The sequence below is a fragment of the Misgurnus anguillicaudatus genome, chromosome 21, assembly GCF_027580225.2.
Source record: "Misgurnus anguillicaudatus chromosome 21, ASM2758022v2, whole genome shotgun sequence".
Taxonomy (NCBI): Eukaryota; Metazoa; Chordata; class Actinopteri; order Cypriniformes; family Cobitidae; genus Misgurnus; species Misgurnus anguillicaudatus.
The window spans coordinates 53571554-53594525 of NC_073357.2; the positions used below are offsets into that span (position 1 = coordinate 53571554).

The following is a 22972-nucleotide window of genomic DNA, read 5'->3' on the forward strand; positions in this document are numbered from 1 at the left end:
AAGTACAGCAATGTAAATTTGGCTATAGACATTTTGTAATGGCATAGATATGTACACTAGATGTCGCCTTGGCTACGGCAGTTCATTGGAACGAATGCGTCAAATAGAGCCGCCATCTTGAAACAGGGGAGCCCCGCATCAGCGTCATTGTAGACAATGTTGTACATGTAACAGAAATGAAATCACCATAAATTGTCATAATTGTGATTTTCTAGTTTTTTTTCCATTTCCACAGTCAGACATGTATTTAGCATTGAGTCCAGAAAAAAACTGTAAGTTTTGATATTATGAAAATCTACTTTTTCTAACTACATGCATAGTGCTAGTAGGTCTAACATCCATATGCAGCACAAAAGTCCGGCATCGTCCACGAATTCAAAGTACAGGCGGAGATAGCAGCATTACCTAGCTACTTCCTATGGCAAGACCCCTGTTCCAAGATGGCGGCGGTATTGACGCATGCTTAGAACCCCAAGGCGACATCTAGCGTACATATCTATGTTGTAATGGTACTTCTTCTGTGGCACAAATGGATCCGCTCCGTAGTCCATTGCAAGCTGGGGACTTTGCTGCTCAGGATAAGTCAGTCGTCTGTTGCCTGGCTAAGTTTCTGTCTGTAGGTGGTAAAGGGCGTTATTTTAGAGAAGTAAACACAGATCAGGTAAAGAGTAGTCCTAAAATCCAAAAATGATATAATTATCCTTCATGTGCTCGCTATTTATATAGCATACTCTCTGTAGACTTTTGCATTACAAAGGCAACAACTGAGCATTATTACATTCCAAAGGACTTACAGCCGAAGGGAGGGTCCGTGGTTGTCCGCGTGCACCATCCACGTGCAGCCCAAAAATTGAGCCCGCGACAGTACGCGTACAACAGCGCATGCGCAAGAAAATATTGAGACAGGACACTCCACTACAAACAGTTATACAAAGGCAATAGACAGCCGTTGCACACACACCATCATCTTTTCTTCTTTTATTTTCACTTCTACCAAGAACAGAAAGCTATGGAGCATTTTTGTCACCATAATGTTTAATTCCTGTTCTTTGTTTTCTTGTTGTTTGTTTTGGTGGATCCGCTATTTTTCTTCATCTATCAAAAATTTTTGAAGTACTGTAAATGTCGCAAATCAGTGCTGCCCTGACGGCCTGGTAGAGTAATAATTTGAATAAGAAATCATTTCTAATTGCGTATATGTCGAATACGGCCATCCACGCGTAGCCGCAGTTGAGTATACGGACGCAAGACACGAGACGGACGCAAGCGCGGAAACAAAGTATACCTGGCGGCCGGCCCTTTAAGGTTGCTTATGCAACTTAACTCATTCACCGCCATTGATGAGTTATCTGGTCATTTATAAGTTCATATTTAACTAATAAATATGCCTTTCTGGACGAATTTCAAAGTGAAAGTGTAATCCCGCTTTTATCCACTAGATGGCACCAAACCGAATTTATTAAAAACGGAAGTTAAAAAGATTTAATGATTTATTTTAACTGCCTTTATGTTTGATAGTCATTCTGAGTCTGATCTCTAACAAATTCCTTTACAAAAACGCAATTTTTTAAGCTCTTTGCTCAAAATGTTGTATTTTTGAAGAGAAATATCCATATTTCAGTGGTTAAATTAAGTAGAAAAAGTAAATATATAATGAATCGTTTTTTCCCCATTTTGTTTGTTTGTTTGTTTGTTTGTTTATTGTTTGTTTGAAAGCAGAGGGTGTGTTCTTTAATTTTATATAATTTGTATGTTTATATATTTATAGAAGATAATTTTTCCTGCAAGGAATTTTGTGAAAATTTTGTTAAAATCACAAAAATTCAGGTGGGCAACTTTTCTCAAAAAGGCTGGCGGTGAATGAGTTAAACATTGTGTACATCATATAGATAGCACTGGTCACATGAAGCACACGGGAGATTCGGCAAGCAATTACATTTTTTGTATTACAGTGCATTCTGGGAATGCCCTCTTCACAAAGTACACTGGCAATGCTGCCTTGACATAATTTGGTTGCATGCCTTTTGAAACACCCTGTGCTAGTGCATGTCTGCCCTAAAATGCTGCCTACGGAGGAAACTCCCTATGTGACACAAATTAAATAGTATGTTTTTTGTGCGCTAGCTGTCTGAGTGCAGTCGTGAGCTGGCGGCCCAGAAGAGCGAGCAGGTTCGTCTGCAGCAGTGCCTGATCCAGCTGACAGAGGAGAGAGCAGCTCAGGAGGAGAGAGCCCGACAGCTGAGCGCAGATCTACAGAAAGTTCACAGTGAGAGCAGATGCTCTCAGGAGGAGGTACACTAGGACTGATAGCTTAAAAACTGTTCAATTGCTGGTCATTTTACAGAGTCTAAATTTGTATTCAAAACATCAGTCAGTAGAAGCAGATCAAAGCCTTAATGTCATAATGTTGCTTCAAGAACATCAAACCGCCCGCCATGCTGGTCCAAGAACATGCAGTACTTTACTTGGATAAATCACATGGACAGATTGGAGAAAGCCTGAAAGGACTGATGAAATGTATAGCTTGAATGCACTGAATGCAATGCACCAAATGCGTAAATGTAAGAGATTACAAACCGATCTGACATTGTGTTCTCCAGAACTGAGCTAAACTCAGAATGTAAGCTGAAAAGTAGCTCGGGGTTAGTTGTTTAAACTGCTCTTTCGCACTCATTTTTTAAACGCTGTCAGTGTAGGGTAACTCTGGCCGCCTTAATTGGTTTCGGATAACCAGTTTGTGTCGGTTTGTGGTCAGCGAACTCTACAGAATAACAACAAAAATAAAGTGTCTCCACTGTCCATGCCCTAATGTCCACAAACACACACTTCCACTGGCCGGACTGCAGAAATAATGATTATGCATGCGTGTTGTGTGCATTGCTTGTCTTTTTTCAGCTCTGGCTTTTAAAAATAATTGCTGTTGGTGCTCCTGCGCTATCAGAGGAAGGCCAGTAATGATTCTTGCCAGTCGTGTGGAACGCAGCATGCGGGAAAGAGGGGGGGCAGACAGACACAAGTACAAAGCCGGCTATCATTTTTGTGTGTGTGCGTGTTTGTTTGTCTGCCTGGCACATAATTATGGTTGCATAAGGTTGTGTATTCATATGGAGTGTGTGTTTGTGTTGGTAGAAATGCTGTGATTACAGCAAGCGTGTGGGGTTTGCAAATATACTTCAGGCCCCATCTATAAATCAGGTGTGAATTGAAGAAACTGATGAGTCGAGAATCTCATTTGTTTGTGTGTGTGTGTGTGTGTGTGTGTGTGTGTGTGTGTGTGTGTGTGTGTACACATCACAGAGGGATTAGAGGGATATAAAGCTGCACAGGTGTATGAGAATACCTCATAACCCGCTTACACACACACATAGCATTTTAATTGTCTTTTCTTCCCTATCTTTTATTGGCTCTTCTCTGCAGTGTGTGTTTTGTATAAAGGTCATTGTGCTCCACCATCTTGCACGCTGACAGCGTTGCTAGTCATGAAACTAGCTTAATTTAAGATGAATTCTCATATGATGAAGATCTTCTACAAACCCGAGATCTCATATGAGCCAAAATTGCACGAGCTGATGGATTTACCACATCATAAGAGCGTAATAGTAATTAGTTCAGGGATGTAGATTTAAACTTTATTATGAATTGACTGAAACCGATGAAGATGAAGTAATACTTTAACTGCCTGAAGATGAATATTATTATTACACAGGTTTGTACATTATCATCTCTCTGCTTCGTTCTGATTGGTCAATTGTGGCAGTCATTAACCTCTACAACTAAAAGAAGTACTGTAGCTATACCAAACTGATAAACATTGCTACTTACCACTTTTTCCCCTCAATGTGTCATTCTTAACTCTTTCCCCGCCAGCGTTTTTTAAAAAAGTTCCCAGGCAGCGCCAGCATTATTTAGGATTTTCACAAAAGTTTAATGCCTTCTAGAAAATGTTCTTCTTTAATTATATAAACATACAATATATCAAATGAAAGAACAGACCCTCTGCTTTCAAACAAAAAAAGTTTCATCCTGCCTTTATGTGTTTTCTTTGTATCACCTCTCACAAATGGGTAGGTTTCTTTAAAAATACCAAATTTTGAGCAAAAACTGAGATAATTGCATTTTTGTGAAGGACTTTTGCTAGAGATCAGATTCAGAGCAATGATCCAAACATACACTGACTTCTTACTGTTTGCCCTAAAAGGTTGATTCCAGGTTTAATAAGTTGAGTAAGTGCACCACCTGGTGGATAATAACGGAAATAAAGATTGCCGGAAAAAGTCGTAATTGGCAGGAAGGGTTTTCTCTTAATTGACAAGTTAACTCGTCAATGGCGGGGAAAGAGTTAAAGGTGTAGTTCAGGGCTAGTCACCTGGCAGCCTACGGGCCAAATGTGGCCCTCCAGTCATCTTTATTCGGCCCACTGGTCATCTTTGTCTGATTTAAAATCAGCATGGTTACTTTTACCTTTCCACTATATATGACAAATGATAAACTGAAAGAAGTGTTGGAAAGGGGCTGCATAGAGTTCCAACCATCTACGGGTGTGTAATTTTCGGATCGAATTTGAGCTTTGGATGGATAAAAAAATAAACGTGTGCGACTACACACGCATGTGACACGCTGACCGGAAGTGATGTATTTCAGTGTGTTCCACTCAAAACATTGTCCACTCAAAACTGAGATTGAAAGCTGAATAAATAAGCTTTCCATGGATGTATGGTTTGTTAGGATATGACATTTGGCCATTAGGAATCTGGAATCTAATGGTGCAAAAAAATCGAAATATTGAGAAAATCACCTTTAAAGTTGTTCAAATGAAGTCCACAGCAATGCATATTACCAATGATAAATACATTTTTGATATATTTATGGTAGAAAATTAAAAAAAATTTGTGATCTTTACTTACGGTACATTCACACAGGGCGAAAGCATTAATGCTTCTCATTTACTTTTAATGGGTGACGTCATGCATTGCCGAACTGAATTGTGGATCCTTCGCCTTTGCGGCACTGCCGTTGCTGGCGGCAGAAGTTAAACATTTCTCAACTTTTCAAGCACTAATGCGTGTATCAGCCAATCAGATCGCCTTAGGCAAATAACCTAGTGCGAGCCAGAGAATTACGTTTATGCAAGAACGGAGCATGTGTTGTGGCCACTGTGATTGGCTGTTGGCCATGCTTCAAACCAGCCTCCCATCATGCGTTAACGCTTTCGCTCCGCGTGAATGTACCGTTATTATCCTAATGATTTTTGGCATATAATTTGGACCCATACAATGTATTATTGGCAATTGCTACAAATATGCCCATGTGACGTTTTGTCACATATATAAGAAACAATTAAGAAAATGAGCTTAATCAGTCTTCTCCTCTGTCTCTCCCATCAGGCCCGGGCGTGTGAGGGGCGACTGGCAGACCTGCACACTCAGCTGTCACGCTCACAGCAGTGGGCACAGCAGCAGTTAACAGCCCTGCAGTCCAGAGAGGAGGAGGTCATCATGCTGAAGATGGAGATGGCCTCTCTCAGAGAGAACTACCATGTCAAAGTAGCTCAGGTCAGCCGAAGTATCACAGCACTGTTGATGCTTTTGCTTTATGTGTATTAACATAACTCTTTTTGTGCAGGTTGAGGCTTTGTACTCGCAGATAGATGCTGTTGATCAGAAGTACAATGCAGCTGTGTGTGAGGTGGACGTTTTACGGCAGTGTTTGGGTGACGCGCGGTGTGACAGCTCTCGTCTTCACAAGGAAAGTGAGCTGGTCGTGAGCAATGTGAACCAGTGGGTAAAGGAGCAAAAGTAAGAGGACATAAGAGTTCCTGTTTTCTTTTCTTTTTTGTTCTTTACAAATGTAAAAAAATAATCCCATACGTAATTTTACATGTATTGCATGATCTTATTGCATCACATCCAGCAGACTTTATATGTCCCTTATCAAACCAGTACATACATTTCAGAAGTATACTGTAGGAAGTGTCTGAGGTGAAAAAACTTTTGCATCATGATAGAGGCTCTCTTATAAAGACTACATCATTATCATTCATCATCATGGCTCATTGTGACAGCAGCTTGCAGCTTCCTCACTGGTGCCCATTATCTCTGCCCCTGCTCCACTCTAGGCACACTAATGAGAAACTGGCACTTCAGATCAAAGACCAGAGCAGGAAGATCATCCACCTGACAGCTGAGAAAGAGTAAGCCTGTCCAAAACTCTTTTGGCTAATCTCAGCTTAAAGTGTGTACAAACATGGATTTTAGGAAATGTGCATACTAAAATATGAAATGTGCATTTTTGTGAAATGAGATTTGGCTGTAACATTTGTCCTTGTCTGTATGCAGTCACCTTCAGGAGAATGTGAAAGGTCTGCAGGGAGAGATTCGAAGGCTAAAAGCTGAGTTGGATAATGAGAGAATGGAGACAGAAAGATTTAAGGTAACATAGCACAGCCTGTAAACATGCTCCACAGTCTGTAAACATACTACAGCAAAGTCTGTAAAAATGCTTCAGAACAGCCTGTAAACACAGTCCAGCACAGCTTGTAAACACACTCCAGCACAGCCTGTAAACACACTCCAGCACAGCCTGTAAACATACAACAGCCCAGCCTGTAAACATACTCCAGCACAGCCTGTAAACATACAACAGCACAGCCTGTAAACATACTCCAGCACAGCCTGTAAACATACAACAGTACAGCCTGTAAACATACTCCAGCACAGCCTGTAAACATACTCCAGCACAGCCTGTATACATACAACAGCACAGCCTGTAAACATACTCCAGCACAGCCTGTTAACATACAACAGCACAGCCTGTAAACATACTCCAGCACAGCCTGTAAACATACTCCAGCACAGGCTGTATACATACAACAGCACAGCTTATAAACGTACTCCAGCACAGCCTGTAAACATACTCCAGCACAGCCTCTAAACATACTCCAACACAGCTTGTTAATATATTCCAGCACAGCCTGTAAACATACTCCAGCACAGCCTGTAAACACACTCCAACACAGCCTGTAAACACACTCCAGCACAGCCTCTAAGCATACTCCAGCACAGCCTGTAAACACACTCCAACACAGCCTGTAAACATATTACAGCACAACCTCTTAACATTCTCCAGCACAGCCTGTAAACATACTCCAACACGGGCAGTAAACATAATCCAGCACAGCCTGAAAACATACTCCAACACAGCCTATAAGCATACTCCAGCACAGCCTGTAAACATACTCCAACACAGCCTATAAGCATAATCCAGCACAGCCTGTAAACATACTCCAGCAAAGCCTGTAAACAAACTCCAACACAGCCTGTAAACACACTCCAGCACAGCCTCTAAGCATACTCCAGCACAGCCTGTAAACATATTACAGCACAACCTCTTAACATGGTCCAGCACAGCCTGTAAACATACTCCAGCACAGCCTTTAAACATACTCCAACACAGCTTGTTAACATAATCCAGCACAGCCTGTAAACATACTCCAGCACAGCCTCTAAGCATACTCCACAACAGCCTGTAAACATACTCCAGCACAGCCTGTAAACCCACTCCAGCACAGCCTGTAAACACACTCCAGCACAACTTGTTAACATACTCCAGCACAACCTCTTAACATACTCCAGCACAACCTCTTAATATGCTCCAGCACAGCCTGTAAACATATTCCAGCACAGCCTGTAAGCATACTTCAGCACAGCTTGTTAACATACTCCAGCACAGCCTGAAAACATACTCCAACACAGCCTATAAGCATACTCCAGCACAGCCTGTAAACATATTACAGCACAACCTCTTAACATGCCCCAAGCACAGCCTGTAAACATACTACAGCACAGCCACTAAACATACTCCATCACAGCTTGTTAAAATACTCCAGCACAGCCTCTAAGCATACTCCAGCACAGCCTGTAAACACACTCCAGCATAGCTTGTTAACATACTCCAGCACAGCCTGTAAACATATTACAGCACAGCCTCTAACCATACTCCAGCACAGCCTGTTAACATGCTCCAGCACAGCCTCCAACCATACTCCAGCACAGCCTGTTAACATACTCCAGCACAGCTTCTAAGCATACTCCAGCACAACCTGTTAACATGCTCCAGTTCAGCCTGTAAACATACTCTAGCACAGCCTGTTAACATGGTCCAGCTCAGCCTCTAAGCATACTCCAGCACAGCCTCTAAGCATACTCCAGCACAGCCTGTAAACACACTCAAACACAGCCTGTAAACACACTCCAGCATAGCTCGTTAACATACTCCAGCACAGCCTCTTAACATACTCCAGCACATCCTGTAAACATATTACAGCACAGCCTCTTAACATACTCCAGCACAGCCTATAAACATACTCCAGCACAGCCTCTAAGCATACTCCAGCACAGCCTGTTAACATGCTCCAGCACAGCCTCTAACCATACTCCAGCACAGCCTGTTAACATACTCCAGCACAGCTTCTAAGCATACTCCAGCACAACCTGTTAACATCCTCCAGCTCAGCCTGTAAACATACTCTAGCACAGCCTGTTAACATGCTCCAGATCAGCCTGTAAACATACTCTAGCACAGCCTTTAAGTATATATTTTAGATATTGAGTGGCCTTATTAATTAGCCATTTGGTCTCAGATTTTTAAACAATATTCAAGTTATTTTTGGTATGCCTATAAGCTCATCTATCCTATTCATTTTTTAATACTACTTTAAACATAAATAGCATAAAGTGTTGCTAAAATGCCCCTTCTATGTTTTTTATTCATCACTTAACCACCTCTGTGACTGAGAAACTTTTCCCCATTACGCCCTGTAGTTATCCTTGCATATAGATCTCATATGCAGGCCTTTTCTCAAATCACTTGTCCAGCCTGCTCTTTCTTGTCCTCTCATAGTTCTTCCTGAATGCCGGCACTATTACATATCTCTCTTCGACTCTACCTTTTCATTATTTTTTTCTCTTTTCCTCCATGTCTCCTATTCTCTGTTATCCTATACTTTCATGCATAGCTTCAGCCAGACCGTCTTTGTTGTGATTAGATTGGGATTTCTATCAGATGCAGAGAAAATGTGTCCAATAACCAGAGCCCAGGTCTGTGTCACCATTAGCCATCTCATTCTGGAGTGTCTGTTCCCTCGCTGTGGAGATGATCCCGCTCTGTAGGTAAAGGCTTATCTTCTGTAATAGGGTCTGAGCTGATTCACACTTGTGAAATTGAAAAGGAAAAGTTTAGAGGTGATTGGAGAACTTTGGTACTGTGGAGGCCCAAGGGTTGGACCTGCCGGTCTGAACCCAATCATTCAGCCAGTGTTGACCTTATTGATGATCCTGTACAGCCTGGTTGAATCCATTTTCCTCCCTGTTTGTTCTCAAGGTCCAGAAGCTGCTCCACATGGCACCTTATTTCATTATTAATGACAGAGTAAGAGTAGAAGAGACAGTGACCTGTTCAAGGACTGACTGCACTGAGTTATGCTACTTCTAAAGTTTTAGAGAGAAAGAAGTTAGAGAGACACCAAGGTTTTGCTTGCTGGTGCCATGTCTCTTGAGTGATAATGCAAGAAGCATTGTGGTATCTTTAAAATAATTATTAAGTATTTGTCAACATTTACACTAATGCTGATTCAAACCTAAGTGGCTGCAATCCTTAATGCACACTTTTTTGGCTAGATGTTAAAACAAGTAAAAGACGAACACGTATACAGCTTATTTCCTCAGACTGGATGACTAAATGGTTAAGCCCACATATATTCCAGACTCTAAAAGTAAACACAAATAAATAGATAGCAGATAGATACCAGCTCTGCTCACGCAGGCTTGTGGTTTATTTATGATGTACAGGTCTCATTTTGCCTGGATGAAAAACCCTGCTTTCATTAAGAGTCATTACTAAATCTCTTATAACAGGTGTAATGTTACAAATCTGCTGAGACCTCACAAACAACCTGATTCAGAGGAGAATACAGTATATACTCAGGGGTGTGATTCTTCCGGATAAATCCGGAATTCCGGCTTTTCCGACCTGAAAATGAGGCTTTCGTAAATCATGCAAATCCAATTTTTTTGTGTGTGTGTGTGGGGGGGGGTGTTGCAAGGCACCGTTATAAATGACCTCATATCACTCCGCAAGTAGTTTATTTATTTGTCACAATGGAACTTCATTCAAAGCAGAGCTTACCAAAGAGCTTGCAGTCGGATCTCCGGCGTGTGGTGTTGGCTGCGAATTTTTTTTTTAAAAATCATGCGTTCGCCTACAAATAGAATGAGAGAAACACATCTTTCACTCTCAACCAAACTAACAAACTAGCCAATCAGAAGTAGAATAGGGAGGGGTCTTTGAGGTGCGGCTGAGATCCAGCTGCAGATGCCGCGCGGCCGCGGAAAAGTCACAACAAGTTAACGTTGTCAGCAGGATGAAGATTAAGTAAATGAAGCCTAGCCTAGGTAAGACGACCTTATATATAAAGGACTTAAATCAGTGGTGCTGGGCATGGATAGAAGGAATAGGCAGAGACAAACAGCAAAATTAAGAGAACCAGCCAGGTGTTTGCTGCTTTGACAAAACTGTCCGTTTCAAATCAGGCTATGCCAGTAATGTAAACATCAGATTTCTCGTCGAGGTGAAATGCTGTCTCGTAATATCAATATAAAGTTGCGTTTGTGTCAAAACGTTTGCTTGCATTATTATTCTGTAATCACTTACGTTAACGCACGCATATGCGCGAATCGGATCCAACGTCATCCTGACGAACACACGCCTGTATTTGCTCCTCTTAATGGTTTGTGAATCTTGCGATTACAGAATAATATAATGACAAACAAACACATTCATGGATCTGGTTTGCCTGTGTGCGTGTGTGTGTGAAACGCATAGCTCGACTGTGACAAATGCACTTGACTGCCTTTCCAGAAAGTCACAACATTTGAATGAAGTAAGTTTAATGTAACCGTATCCACTTTAAATTCAGCGTTCAAATGTTGTAATCAATAATTAATCTGTATTAAATGCCCCCACTAATTATTCTATAAATATTAAACATGTTTTGACCAATGGCAAATCTCATTTATCAAGTTGTGTAAGTGGCTTGTGTGCCTTATTATTATTACCACATGCAACCAAAGATTTTACTAAAAGGGCACAAATTTATTAACAAAAACATAAAAATCCTCATAGATCCAGTCACTTATTTTTACTCTCAAAATGCACCACACTGATATATTTACCTTTAAATGCACAAAGTGACTGATTTTGTTTAGTCTGATACAGTGGCAAGGCTATATAATGGTCAGGGTGGCACTTGCCCACGCAGATTGACGATTGGCCACTCAGATCTATCAATTTTGAGCTCAAATTATATTTCAACTGTATTTCATTTTATGTATGTGTGTGTGTATGCGTGCGTATGTATGTCGCCACGTCATGGTAGGTGTGCCATATATTTTCCTGCTTTTTTGTCCTTTGCCAATCACACCTATGATACTGATGGGTTTCCCAGGATAGGCAGATAAGTTAGGGGAGTGTGTAATGGTGGTTTCAACTATTAGTATCTCCGCTCGATTTGATGTGATAAATAACTTACAAGTCGCTCCATCAAAAATGCATGGCTGAGTTTATACCACTCTGAAGGAGGGTAAATATGGTCTTGTTTTATGGCTGGCCTCGATGAAGACCTCTGAGATGTTCATCGATGTGCTACGGCCACTTTTTTAACAAATGTATACATTTTGAATAGACTAAACCTTGCTATTCATTAGCAATTTTCACTCTTTCGGTTCGCTCGCAACGTCCCCAGATTGATGGAAAGCCTGGCATGGTTATTTGGATATCAGGGAATGAAATATTCATATTGTATGCTTTCCCAAGCAGAAGTTATCTGGGTGCAGCGTAAATGGTACTTGGGATCAGATTTTCACAGCAGATTGCAGTTATTAAAGAGAAAAAGAGGAGGGGGTTGAGGAAGCTGCCATCTTCTGAGGAGGCAATCTATTTCTTTTCACGCAGACTTGGAGCCGATGCATAGCCTCTTAATGCACTGGAGCAAAAGTGCTTTGGTCCGCAACCTTTCACGCCATCTTCTTCCTTTTATATGATTGAATACTTAATAACTTTGACTTTGCTTTGAAAGCCTGCGCCACGGGGCCTGTTCACCCGCCTCGCGGTGAGCTGGCGTACCTGAGTGTTTGTCTGCTGCTAACTGCCCTCATTACCGCCTGTCTGTCAGCCTTTTTTTTACCCCCGCCTCATCCGGTGCAGTTCGCTCTCACGTCATTCTTTTCTGTTCATTTGACTTTTAACGAAGGGCTAAATCTATAACACCGTAAGTGCTGTGCTTTGTAGGCTCTCGATTCTCTTGAACCCCTTGCCTGGCCGTAACCGCCTATCTTTCCTCCGTCCCCTGGCACGCGGAGAGCTCATTAGCACACGGAGCGCTCGCGGCCGTAGCCGAATGTGACCCTGCCTAATTGTGCAGCAGGTTCAATTGCTCGCCCCGCGTGATGCGGTGATTGCTTATTTGTTCTCTGCAGGGCTTCTCTCGCACATTAAAATGATTGACTCATTTAATTCGGGGCACATTTCCCGAGCTTTATTTGATAAGCTCATTCCCGGGGTAGCTACATCCATCTTATTCTCATGCTCAAAAGTTATAATGTTCACCGCTGCGGATTATTATTATTCATGCGGCTGATTGTTTCTCCGGCTAATTATCTGTGTTTGAATAATTTTTGCATGCGCGAGCCTGCCTATCCTTCTGGAATTAAGCAGAGAGAAAGGTCTCGCATTAGACATGCCGTGGAAGTCGCCAACAAGCCCATTGTACATGCTAAGCTGTCCGACACAGGCAGCGAGGCGTTCGGGGAATACAAGGTTATGCGATTTTCTTTTTACTAAAGGGTGAAATTTACATGCGGCCGCAGAGACAAAAATGATACTTATTTGGTTAATAAGCTGGATTTGTTTTCCACGGAGAGCTCAAGTGCGCAGTAAAACCCTGATGAACTGCTCAGAAGAGAGAGTGCTCATTATACTGCTGAACTTGCTATAGATATCACTGGCCCTTGACCTCTCTTCTTCCATGCAACAGTGATCAGATCCTCAATGCGTTCAGAGCTGAAGAGTTAGTCAGTGCAGCAAAGCACAAAGAGACAAATGCTGCTGTTATAGAATATAAATTAAGGGGAACTCATGTTATGGATAAAACAAAGAATGGTGCCTATATTTTGTCTCTTGGCATTGTTTTATAGTGCTTCAAATTGCTCTTTATTTATGAGTCACTTTTCTCATTGTTAATTGTGTAAATTTCTGTTAATTGTATACTATTACATGTGTATAAGATGTGCACTGTATATGTCGTCTGTCTGTCTATTTATCTGTCTGTCTGTCTGTCTGTCTGTCTGTCTGTCTGTCTGTCTGTCTGTCTGTCTGTCTATCTATCTATCTATCTATCTATCTGTATGTCTGTGGTGTATGTCTGTGGTATCTATCCATCTGTCTGTCTTTCTATCTATCTATGTACCTGTGGTATATATCTATGTCTGTCTGCCTGTCTGTCTGTCTGCCTGTCTGTTTGCCTATCTGTGGTATCTATCTATGCATATTTATCTATGTTTGTTTGTCTGTCTGTCTGTTTTTCTGTGGTATCTATCTATATGTGGTGTATGTCTGTCTGTCTGTGTGTGTATCTGTGGTATGTATCTATATGTCTTTCTGTCTGTCTGTCAGTCTATCTGTCTGTCTATGTATCTGTGTTATCCATGTCTGTCTATCTATCTATCTATCTATCTATCTATCTATCTATCTATCTATCTATCTATCTATCTATCTATCTATCTATCTATCTATCTATCTATCTATCTATCTATCTATCTATGTATATCTGTGGTATCTATCTATGTATATCTGTGGTATCTATCTATGTATCTGTGGTATCTATGTATCTGTGGTATCTATCTATCTATGTATCTGCGGTATCTATTAATATGTACACTTACCTAAAGGATTATTAGGAACACCATACTAATACTGGGTTTGACCCCCTTTCGTATTCAGAACTGCCTTAATTCTGTGTGGCATTGATTCAACAAGGTGCTGAAAGCATTCTATAGAAATGTTGGCCCATATTGATAGGATAGCATCTTGCAGTTGATGGAGATTTGTGGGATGCACATCCAGGACACGAAGCTCCCGTTCCACCACATCCCAAAGATGCTCTATTGCAGGGATGGGCAACTTCGGTCCTGGGGGGCCTGTGTCCTGCAGAGTTTAGCTCCAACTAGGGATGTAACGATTCAATCACGATTCAATCGCGGTCCTCATTAAAAATGCCTGTCTGAAATCGATTCTGAATCGCAAGGCTGCGATTCTTTGTTTTATGCACAGCTTGTGCCTGTATTACGGCATTTGGTCAGTAGGAAGTCCTTATCAATCTAAAATCATTATGAGTCAGAGTCGTTTATAACGTGCATTTAAAAAAGCAACACTCGTTAAACAAAATCATTCAAAATATTCTTTATTATCATGAAAATACCTGAAACAATTTGAAGAACAGCGTATGAATATTCATGTGTAGACATTTCCTGGAATAGCGTTTGTAATGCTACTTCTTGTGTGGCACAAAGGCAGTTTCTGCACGGGAGCGCCCTCTGGCGTTCGGATGTGCCGGGATTCTACCGTAATTCATTCAAATTCATTCATTGAGAAAACGCGCATTTGCACGATGAATCGTTACACCCCTAGCTCCAACTATAATTAAACACACCTGAAGCAGCCAATTAAGCATTACTAGGCATGCTAGAAACTTTTAGGCAGGTGTGCTGAGGCAAGTTGGAGCTAAACTCTGCAGGACACTGGCCCTCCAGGAACGAAGTTACCCATCCCTGCTCTATTGGGTTGAGATCTGGTGACTGTGGGGGCCATTTTAGTACAGTGAACTCATTGTCATGTTCAAGAAGCCAATTTGAAATGATTCAAGCTTTGTGACATGGTGCATTATCCTGCTGGAAGTAGCCATCATAGGATGGGTACATGGTGGTCATAAAGGGATTGACATGGTTAGAAACAATGCTCAGGTAGGCCGTGGCATTTAAACGATGCCCAATTGGCACTAAGGGGCCTAAGGTGTGCCAAGAAAACATCCCCTGCACAGTGGTAACAAGGCATGATGGATCCATGTTCTCATTCTGTTTACGCCAAATTCTGACTCTACCTGAGTGTCTCAAAAGAAATCGAGACTCATCAGACCAGGCAACATTTTTCTTTAACTGTCCAATTTTGGTGAGCTTGTGCAAATTGTAGCCTCTTTTTCCTATTTGTAGTGGAGATGAGTGGTACCCGGTGGGGTCTTCTACTGTTGTAGCCCATCCGCCTCAAGGTTGTGCGTGTTGTGGCTTCACAAATGCTTTGTTGCATACCTCGGTTGTAACGAGTGGTTATTTCGGTCAAAGTTGCTCTTCTATCAACTTGAATCAGTCGGCCCATTCTCCTCTGACCTCTAGCATCAACAAGGCATTTTTGCCCACAGTACTGCCGCATACCGGATTTTTTCCCTTTTCACACCATTCTTTGTTAAACCCTAGAAATGGTTGTGCGTGAAACTCCCAGTAACTGAGCAGATTGTGAAATACTCAGACCGGCCCGTCTGGCACCAACAACCATGCCACGCTCAAAATTGCTTAAATCGCCTTTCTTTCCCATTCTGACATTCAGTTTGGAGTTCAGGAAATTTGTCTTGACCAGGACCACACCCCTAAATGCATTGAAGCAACTGCCATGTGATTGGTTGATTAGATAATTGCATTAATGAGAAATTGAACAGGTGTTCCTAATAATCCTTTAGGTGAGTTTATGTCTATCTGTCTGTGTATTTGTGGTGTGTATCAATATGTCTGTCTGCCTGTCTATATGTATCTGTGGCATATATCTATCTGTGGTATCTGTCTGTCCGTCTACCTGTGGTATCTATCTATCTTTCTGTCTATTTATGGATTTGTGATATCTTTCAATATGTCTGTCTGTCTATGCATCTATCTGAGGTATTTGTTTGTCCACCAAAGAAGATTGAAGTTTTTTTCTAAGGAAGCATTTAGCATTATGTTTGTGAGGACTATTTTTATGTCTTTATCTAATACAACAAAGTTTATAGAGTTTAAATTGTGACCTAAATGTCCAAATGCTTTATAGGGCCAGTGTATCTGCATACATGGCCAATATATGTTTAATGATTGTTTAGTTAATAGTATAGGCCAGTTGAAATCAGTAATGACCTTGTTTATGGTCTGGTGGTTGTAAATATAAATGGCATGTTGTTTGTGTCCACAGTGAACAGAAGCTGAGAATGCAGAAAGCTTATCTGACCACCTCCTGCTTACATGTGTGCCTGAATCCACCTGAATTTCTGCCTCAGAAGACTTTGGAGAAAAGTAACATGAACATGCACTACAGATATGTTTAGATGCTTTGTGTGGTCAACAAATGTTTTTTCCTCATTTATACCTCATTTTTGCCACCTGTATGCCACTGTCACCACTTAAATCTGTTTTTTAGATTTAAATTTGCGTTTTAAAGATGCTTTTATTCATAACGACTTACAGTGCATCCAATCTATATACATTTTATGAATATGTCTGTTCCCTGCAGACAATATTGTATATTTAAATTTGTTAGCATATAGTTTTTTGGTCATTTATAATGATAATATTTTATGAAATGTGTCCTGTGATATACAGATGACTTTAAATCCACTGTCAAAATTTTCAGTGCTGTGTCTGCTTATAATGGTTCAATCATATAAAATGTCTTATATGAATGATTGCCCAATATATAACTAAATATTACATTAAACACAATGAAAAGATCGGGCATAACATTCAGTGATTTGCTGCAAGTAATAGGTTTTTAAATTATTAATGTACCGTAATTCCTTATGCACTTTGTCATCATGTATTTCCCCTGAACATCAATCAGTCAATAAATGTGACAAACGTTTCTTTTTGTCGATCCGTTTCTAACGTATGAAAGTTATATTTATGCATCGGGCAGATGCTTTTATTCAAAGAGACTTACAGTGGATTTAAGTCTATAATCTAATGATGAGATTATTAGCATCAAAATTTGATTTCAATCTTGATATGACCTTAAAGGATTAGTCCATTTTCTTAAAAGAAAAATCCAGATAATTTACTCACCACCATGTCATCCAAAATGTTGATGTCTTTCTTTAGTCGAGAAGAAATTGTGTTTTTTGAGGAAAACATTGCAGGATTTTTCTAATTTTAATGGACTATAACGGTCACTGCCTCTTTTGAGTGGGGGGGGGGGTGAAAAGGTGATCTGCACGTTAAAATGACTAAAACTCTGGCATTCTTTGGTTTAGAAGCAAAATCTTGGTCTCTTTTTTTAAGAAGACAATTTGTAGTTTTACACGGAGGTGGTTAAAGTTGTAAATATTAAATGACAAAAAAGTTATACCAGTTTACATTTATTTTCAATAATAAAAATAATGCAATAAAGTATATACTCTCTAATCAAATGTATATAAAAATTAAAATGTTTTACTCTCAAAACACCACACCAATAAAGACACAAGTCTCAACTAGTTCTGAACCAAATTTTAGGTGAAAATAACAAAAAATGAAGTTTCTGTCACACTTTTAGTGGTTTTACCAACCAAGGCCACTAGGTGTCAACGGTTAGTTGCAATATCTTGTCAAAAGTTGATAAATTACTGTCTCTGCATTGTGTTTAATGCAAAAAGGTTTTGAAATATGAAAATTACATTCTTAGAGCTTTCCAACGATATATAGTTTGTCAAGATTTTTGAAGATTCATATATTCATTTTGAAGAATATTAGAATTATGAATATATACGAATTCATATGGACTCCTACTGGGTCAGTGACAAATAACAAAATGACTGTCCCTACTAAATTTCCATCATCAAATGGCCTTGAAATATGAAAACTACATTCCTAGACCTTTCCAACAATATATAGTTTGTCAAGATTATTTCAAGTTTATAGGGTATTAGTAGGGGTGTCCTCGACTAAGGATTTACATATTCGAATCAGAATTGTCGAATCTTTCCATAGTCGACCGATAGTCGAATCATATCTATGTTTGTCTGCATGGGTTGGGAGGGGGCCAGACCAGGTACAAATTGGTAACTTTTATTTTCTTTCACAAGCAGCACACATAAACAACTTTCTGTTAAAGTGACCAAAACTGTCTTTCAAGTGACGAACGAAGACAAAACTGACGATGCATTTATATATTTATTTTTTTAAGGTAAAGGCAACATTTGTTTATTTATTCCTCATAACATTTTAAAGCCACGAGCTACAGCACATCACACAAAAATACATTTTGATAACTAAACCTAAAAAAAAAAATAACAAAGGTGATTCTGCCTTGGAAACCCCGGCTACAATTAAGTGTTTTTATTTAATTTGGAGATATAGTGCGTCAAAGCAGTCATGACCAAAAAAAACCCGACAAATGAGAAATGACAAATAATTTGTGATTGTGACTGTAAATGATAAAAACGAATCTTTATTTACAATTCATTAAACGTAAATTTATAACAAGAAAAACACTGAAATGAATGATTTTATAGACACTACGCGTTATTATTTACCACAGAAATACCTGCTTGCTTGCTCTGACTTTGATCATCTCTGTATTCACTTTAGATACAGAAAGACCGGATGATATTATTTATTTCAGGAATCTCTTTGCTATCATTTAAAAGTGAACACCAACCATAATATTAAATCACAAGAAAGACATTCGTGTCAGGCAGAAATAGGTTCGGTGCAGATAGTTTCCGTTTCATCACCGAATTTTTAAAAAACGGCTTACCTGTTTTGTAGTGTAACTTTTGACAAGATAACCAAAATGTATGATAAATACATTTTAAAAACGTATACCCGTCGAAAAACATCCGTTTTTTAATGTTTAGTTTGATGAACTCCTAAATATAAGACGCAGATCACCTAGCCCGTTCGGCTAAATTACATGCGCAAGCATGGCCAGCACGCAATAGCGCAACATCGATACAACGAAAAGCTATCCAAAATTTACAGACTTAAATTAGATCAGAATTTACGTTTATAATAGATACATTTTTTAAATAAAATAAGGTCAGAAGTAACAAAGTGCATAATAAATATGCAAAGTGCCTCAAGAGCACAGAAACAAAACACAAGCCAAATAGATAAATCAGATAACCCAGAGTGATTTATAAATAAAATAAAATAAATTATTAAAAGAATAGAAAAGTATAGCCATAATATAATTGCCAGCTTTGTCTTTTAAATGTAGAAACAAAAAGGCAATGGTATAACGAAGAAACCTCCGTGTAGCCCGGTCACAGAGGATGTTGGATTTATTAAGGCATTTTAAAAATATTTATTGAAAGCTGTTACTGCACATATTATTTGCAGCATTATCATAATATGCTGTATATTAATATATTGGGAGAAAGCTGTTATATGTGAAATCAGATAATGTGTGCATCCATATACGGCCAAAATTAAATGATCCTCATTTCATAACACATCTGCGACGATTCGACTGTGAGATTGGTAGTCGAATCAGGCTTCTCCTATCGATGCATCGAATCTTCGACTATTCGGGGTCACCCCTAGGTATTAGTGTTATAAATTTATAATCATTTATATGTATTCCTATGGGGTGAGTGACATTTAACAAAATAACTGTCCCTATACAAATTCTATCATCAAATGGCCTTGAAATATGAAAACTACATTCCCTGAGCTTTCCAACAATATATAGTTTGTCGAAGTTATTTCAGGTTAATGGGATATTTACAAATAAATATGTAATAACATTTTGGGCCCAACTGTTGGTCTGCGACATTTTAGAAAATGACTCTTACTACATACTTTTTTTTTCAAAATGGTGTTGATATATTAAAACTACATTCTTAGAGCTTTCCAACGGTATATAGTTTGTTCAAGTTTGTCCTTTGAAACTCCGTTGAAAAAAACTGTTAAGTGTTAAAGGGATACTTCACCGATTTAGCATTCAGCTTTGTATCTGTAGAAACCCGGCAGTATTACTGAATGACCATGTTTCCCTCCATCATTTCCCCCTGAGAGGAGAGATATCTGCATTTTGGTTCTGCAAAAAAGTCCTCCGATGATGCAAAAATCGTCATATTACATCATCGGAGGACTTTTTTGCAGAACCAAAATGCAGATATCTCTCCTCTCAGGGGGAAATGAGGGAGGGAAACATGGTCATTCAGTAATACTGCCGGGTTTCTACAGATACAAAGCTGAATGCCAACTCGGTGAAGTATCCCTTTAAGTATTAAATGTTGGGCTCTATTAAAGTCCATTAAAATTAGAAAAATCCTGCAATGTTTTCCTCAAAAAACATAATTTCTTCTCGACTGAACAAAGAAAGACATCAACATTTTGGATGACATAGTGGTGAGTAAATTATCTGGATTTTTCTTTTAAGAAAATGGACTAATCCTTTAAAAATATTATATTTTCACAGAATATTCTTAACATCATGTAGAAAACAGTAAATCACCCAAATTAACATTAGCTGAATATTTACAGACTGGGTCACAATTGTAATCTAGACTATGCATAAACGCTCTAATATGCATGAGTTTACATGTGGGCAGCCGAGAAAAGAGCTGGTTGGAAGTGTTTTTAGTGTTTTTATGTGAATTGGGAAACCAACAATCTAAGTGACAAGCAGCAAGAGAGGCTTAATTCTCCCCATACGGGATGAGCAGGACACCTCTTCCTGCTTGAGCAAAATCAATAGGCAACATTCTATCTAGCTCAGCAGTCAATAAGCGACACTTAAGGTGTCTGAAGAAACTAAAGGAAGCCAATAATTGTTATTAATACCCTGGATTTCCCCAAGCACTGCGTTTAGGGCGGCTGTAACAGACTTCCCACACACTGCCTCTGCCCTGCAGCTACACAGCTTTAATCACATGCAAAACAAGCTCGTGATTATACAATAATGAGGACGGATTGTGAACAACGGCATTAATAATGCTTGGCTTATATGCGTTTGTGCAGCACTGTTGATGATAACACAACTGATTTTCATGCTCGTCTGTGGGTGGGTTGTGTTAACAGGAATGCGATGATGGAACTTTAAACATGCAAAAAATCTGCAGTAGTTATTCAGAAATAGTCTTGGTAGATCAATCTCATCTAGTTGCAAAGTTTGAAACAGTTTAATAATATGTGACCCGTGCTGGCAAATTAATTCAAAATGAGCACATTTTCAAAAATTAGTTATTGTTATTTCGACATTTTTTATTTAAAAAAACCTTCAAAACGATGTATGATTTGTTGAAATCTGGAAAAAATGACAGAGCGGCATGTGTTTGAACTTGATAGAGAGCAAAGTAAATTTTGAGAAAAGATTTTTGAAGGTTAAAAAACGAAATCACTGCATCAGTACCTTAAAATCACTGGTAAATCTAATAGATTTAGCACACACAAAGTCAAAAACAATATGTATATATAAAAATATGTATACATCAAAAGAAAAAAATGTATTTGGTTGTTTAATTGACATTGAGACAGACAGGTTTAAGATATATTGTAATGCAAGGATCTAATGTAATGTTACACATCACACTGCAAAAAATGACTTACTTACTCTTACTTGTTTTTGTTTTGTTTTTGGTAAAAATATTAAAAAAATCTTAAATCAAGATGTATTTTCTTGATGAGCAAATGACCTAAGAAAATAAGTTATATCAAAATAAAACATATCAAATTTAAGCGAATTTGTGCTTAATGGCATCTGCCAATGCCATTTTTAGCTGAATTTTTCTTGTATTAAAGGTATAGCGGAAGATTTTGTTTTCCGGGTGGATCATCAAGACTATTGGTCATCCCAGTTGTCAATCATTCTGATGATATGTTGACATAAGGTCGTCGTGCGTGTTCGTCCCGAGGTTCGCTTCTGCACATGCGCACATTCAGGTGTATATGTGTGGTGGGATACGGTTTCAGACATTCATTGAAGCTCGCGTTCTCACCGTGTTTTTTCAAAATGTCTGAGGTTTGCAAGAGAAAAAGTGTCTACGAATTGTATGACAAAAAGAGAAAAGCCTCTGAAGAAAGAAACAAGACCCGAGTGTTTTTTGGAGATTATTTCACACAGGTTGGGTTTCCCACTGATGCCTCAGTCGCAAAGTTTCTACTCGACAGGTAAAGTTTGTCATGCTATTTGGAGAGATACATTTAAAATCACTGCTAGTAAAAGTTGATGTAAGCAATGATTGAATGATTGAAACATCTTGATTTAATAATTTTTTGATATTTCTACTGAAAACAAGACAAAAATACTAAGTAAGAAAGTAATTTTTGCAGTGCAGATATTTTCCCCAACAGTTAATGAAACATTCACTGGAAGGGGACATTTTATACGACTTTTTTAAGATGTCAAATAAATCTTTGGTGCCCCCAAAGTAAATATGTGAAGTTTTAGCTCATAACACCATATAGATAATTTATTATAGCATGTTAAAATTGCCACTTTGTAGTTGTGCCGTTTTGGGTGTGCCATTTTAAATGCAAACGAGTTGATTTCTGCACTAAATGGCAGTGCTGTGGTTGGATAGTGCAGATTAAGCGGTGTTATTATTCCCTTCTGACATCACAAGGGGTGCCAAATTTCAATGACCTATTTTTTCACATGCTTGCAAAGTTACTGGGTTGATCTTTTTCACATTTTCTAAGTTGATAGAAGCACTGGGGACCCAATTATAGCACTTAAACATGGAAAAAGTCAGATTTTCATAATATGTCCCCTTTAAGACATAACAGATTATATCTGCCTTAATTCTTGTCAAAACAGTTATTTTTAAAACTGTAATTCTGTGTATATATCTATATATTGTGGTCCCGCGCTCGCGCATATGTGTGCATGCTTTGGATCTCTCAGTCCAAGTGAGGAATATCAT

General features: G+C 39.1%; 1 protein-coding gene across 8 annotated transcripts in view; it reads left to right on the forward strand.

Annotated features, from left to right (window-relative positions):
• pmfbp1 (polyamine modulated factor 1 binding protein 1) overlaps nt 1-16986 on the forward strand; it is a 263364-nt gene extending 246378 nt beyond the window's left edge. For 7 of the 8 annotated variants that reach the window (XM_055213102.2, XM_055213142.2, XM_055213127.2 and 4 more), the window contains 6 exons: nt 2125-2292; nt 5385-5552; nt 5623-5795; nt 6116-6190; nt 6336-6429; nt 16321-16986. In XM_055213102.2, the coding sequence (XP_055069077.2) occupies nt 2125-2292; nt 5385-5552; nt 5623-5795; nt 6116-6190; nt 6336-6429; nt 16321-16323 (681 nt within the window). In that variant the 3' untranslated portion in view covers nt 16324-16986. The remainder of the gene's footprint in view (nt 1-2124; nt 2293-5384; nt 5553-5622; nt 5796-6115; nt 6191-6335; nt 6430-16320) is intronic. The other variant, XM_055213135.2, reaches the window with a different exon arrangement.
• The last annotated feature ends 5986 nt before the right edge of the window (nt 16987-22972 follow it).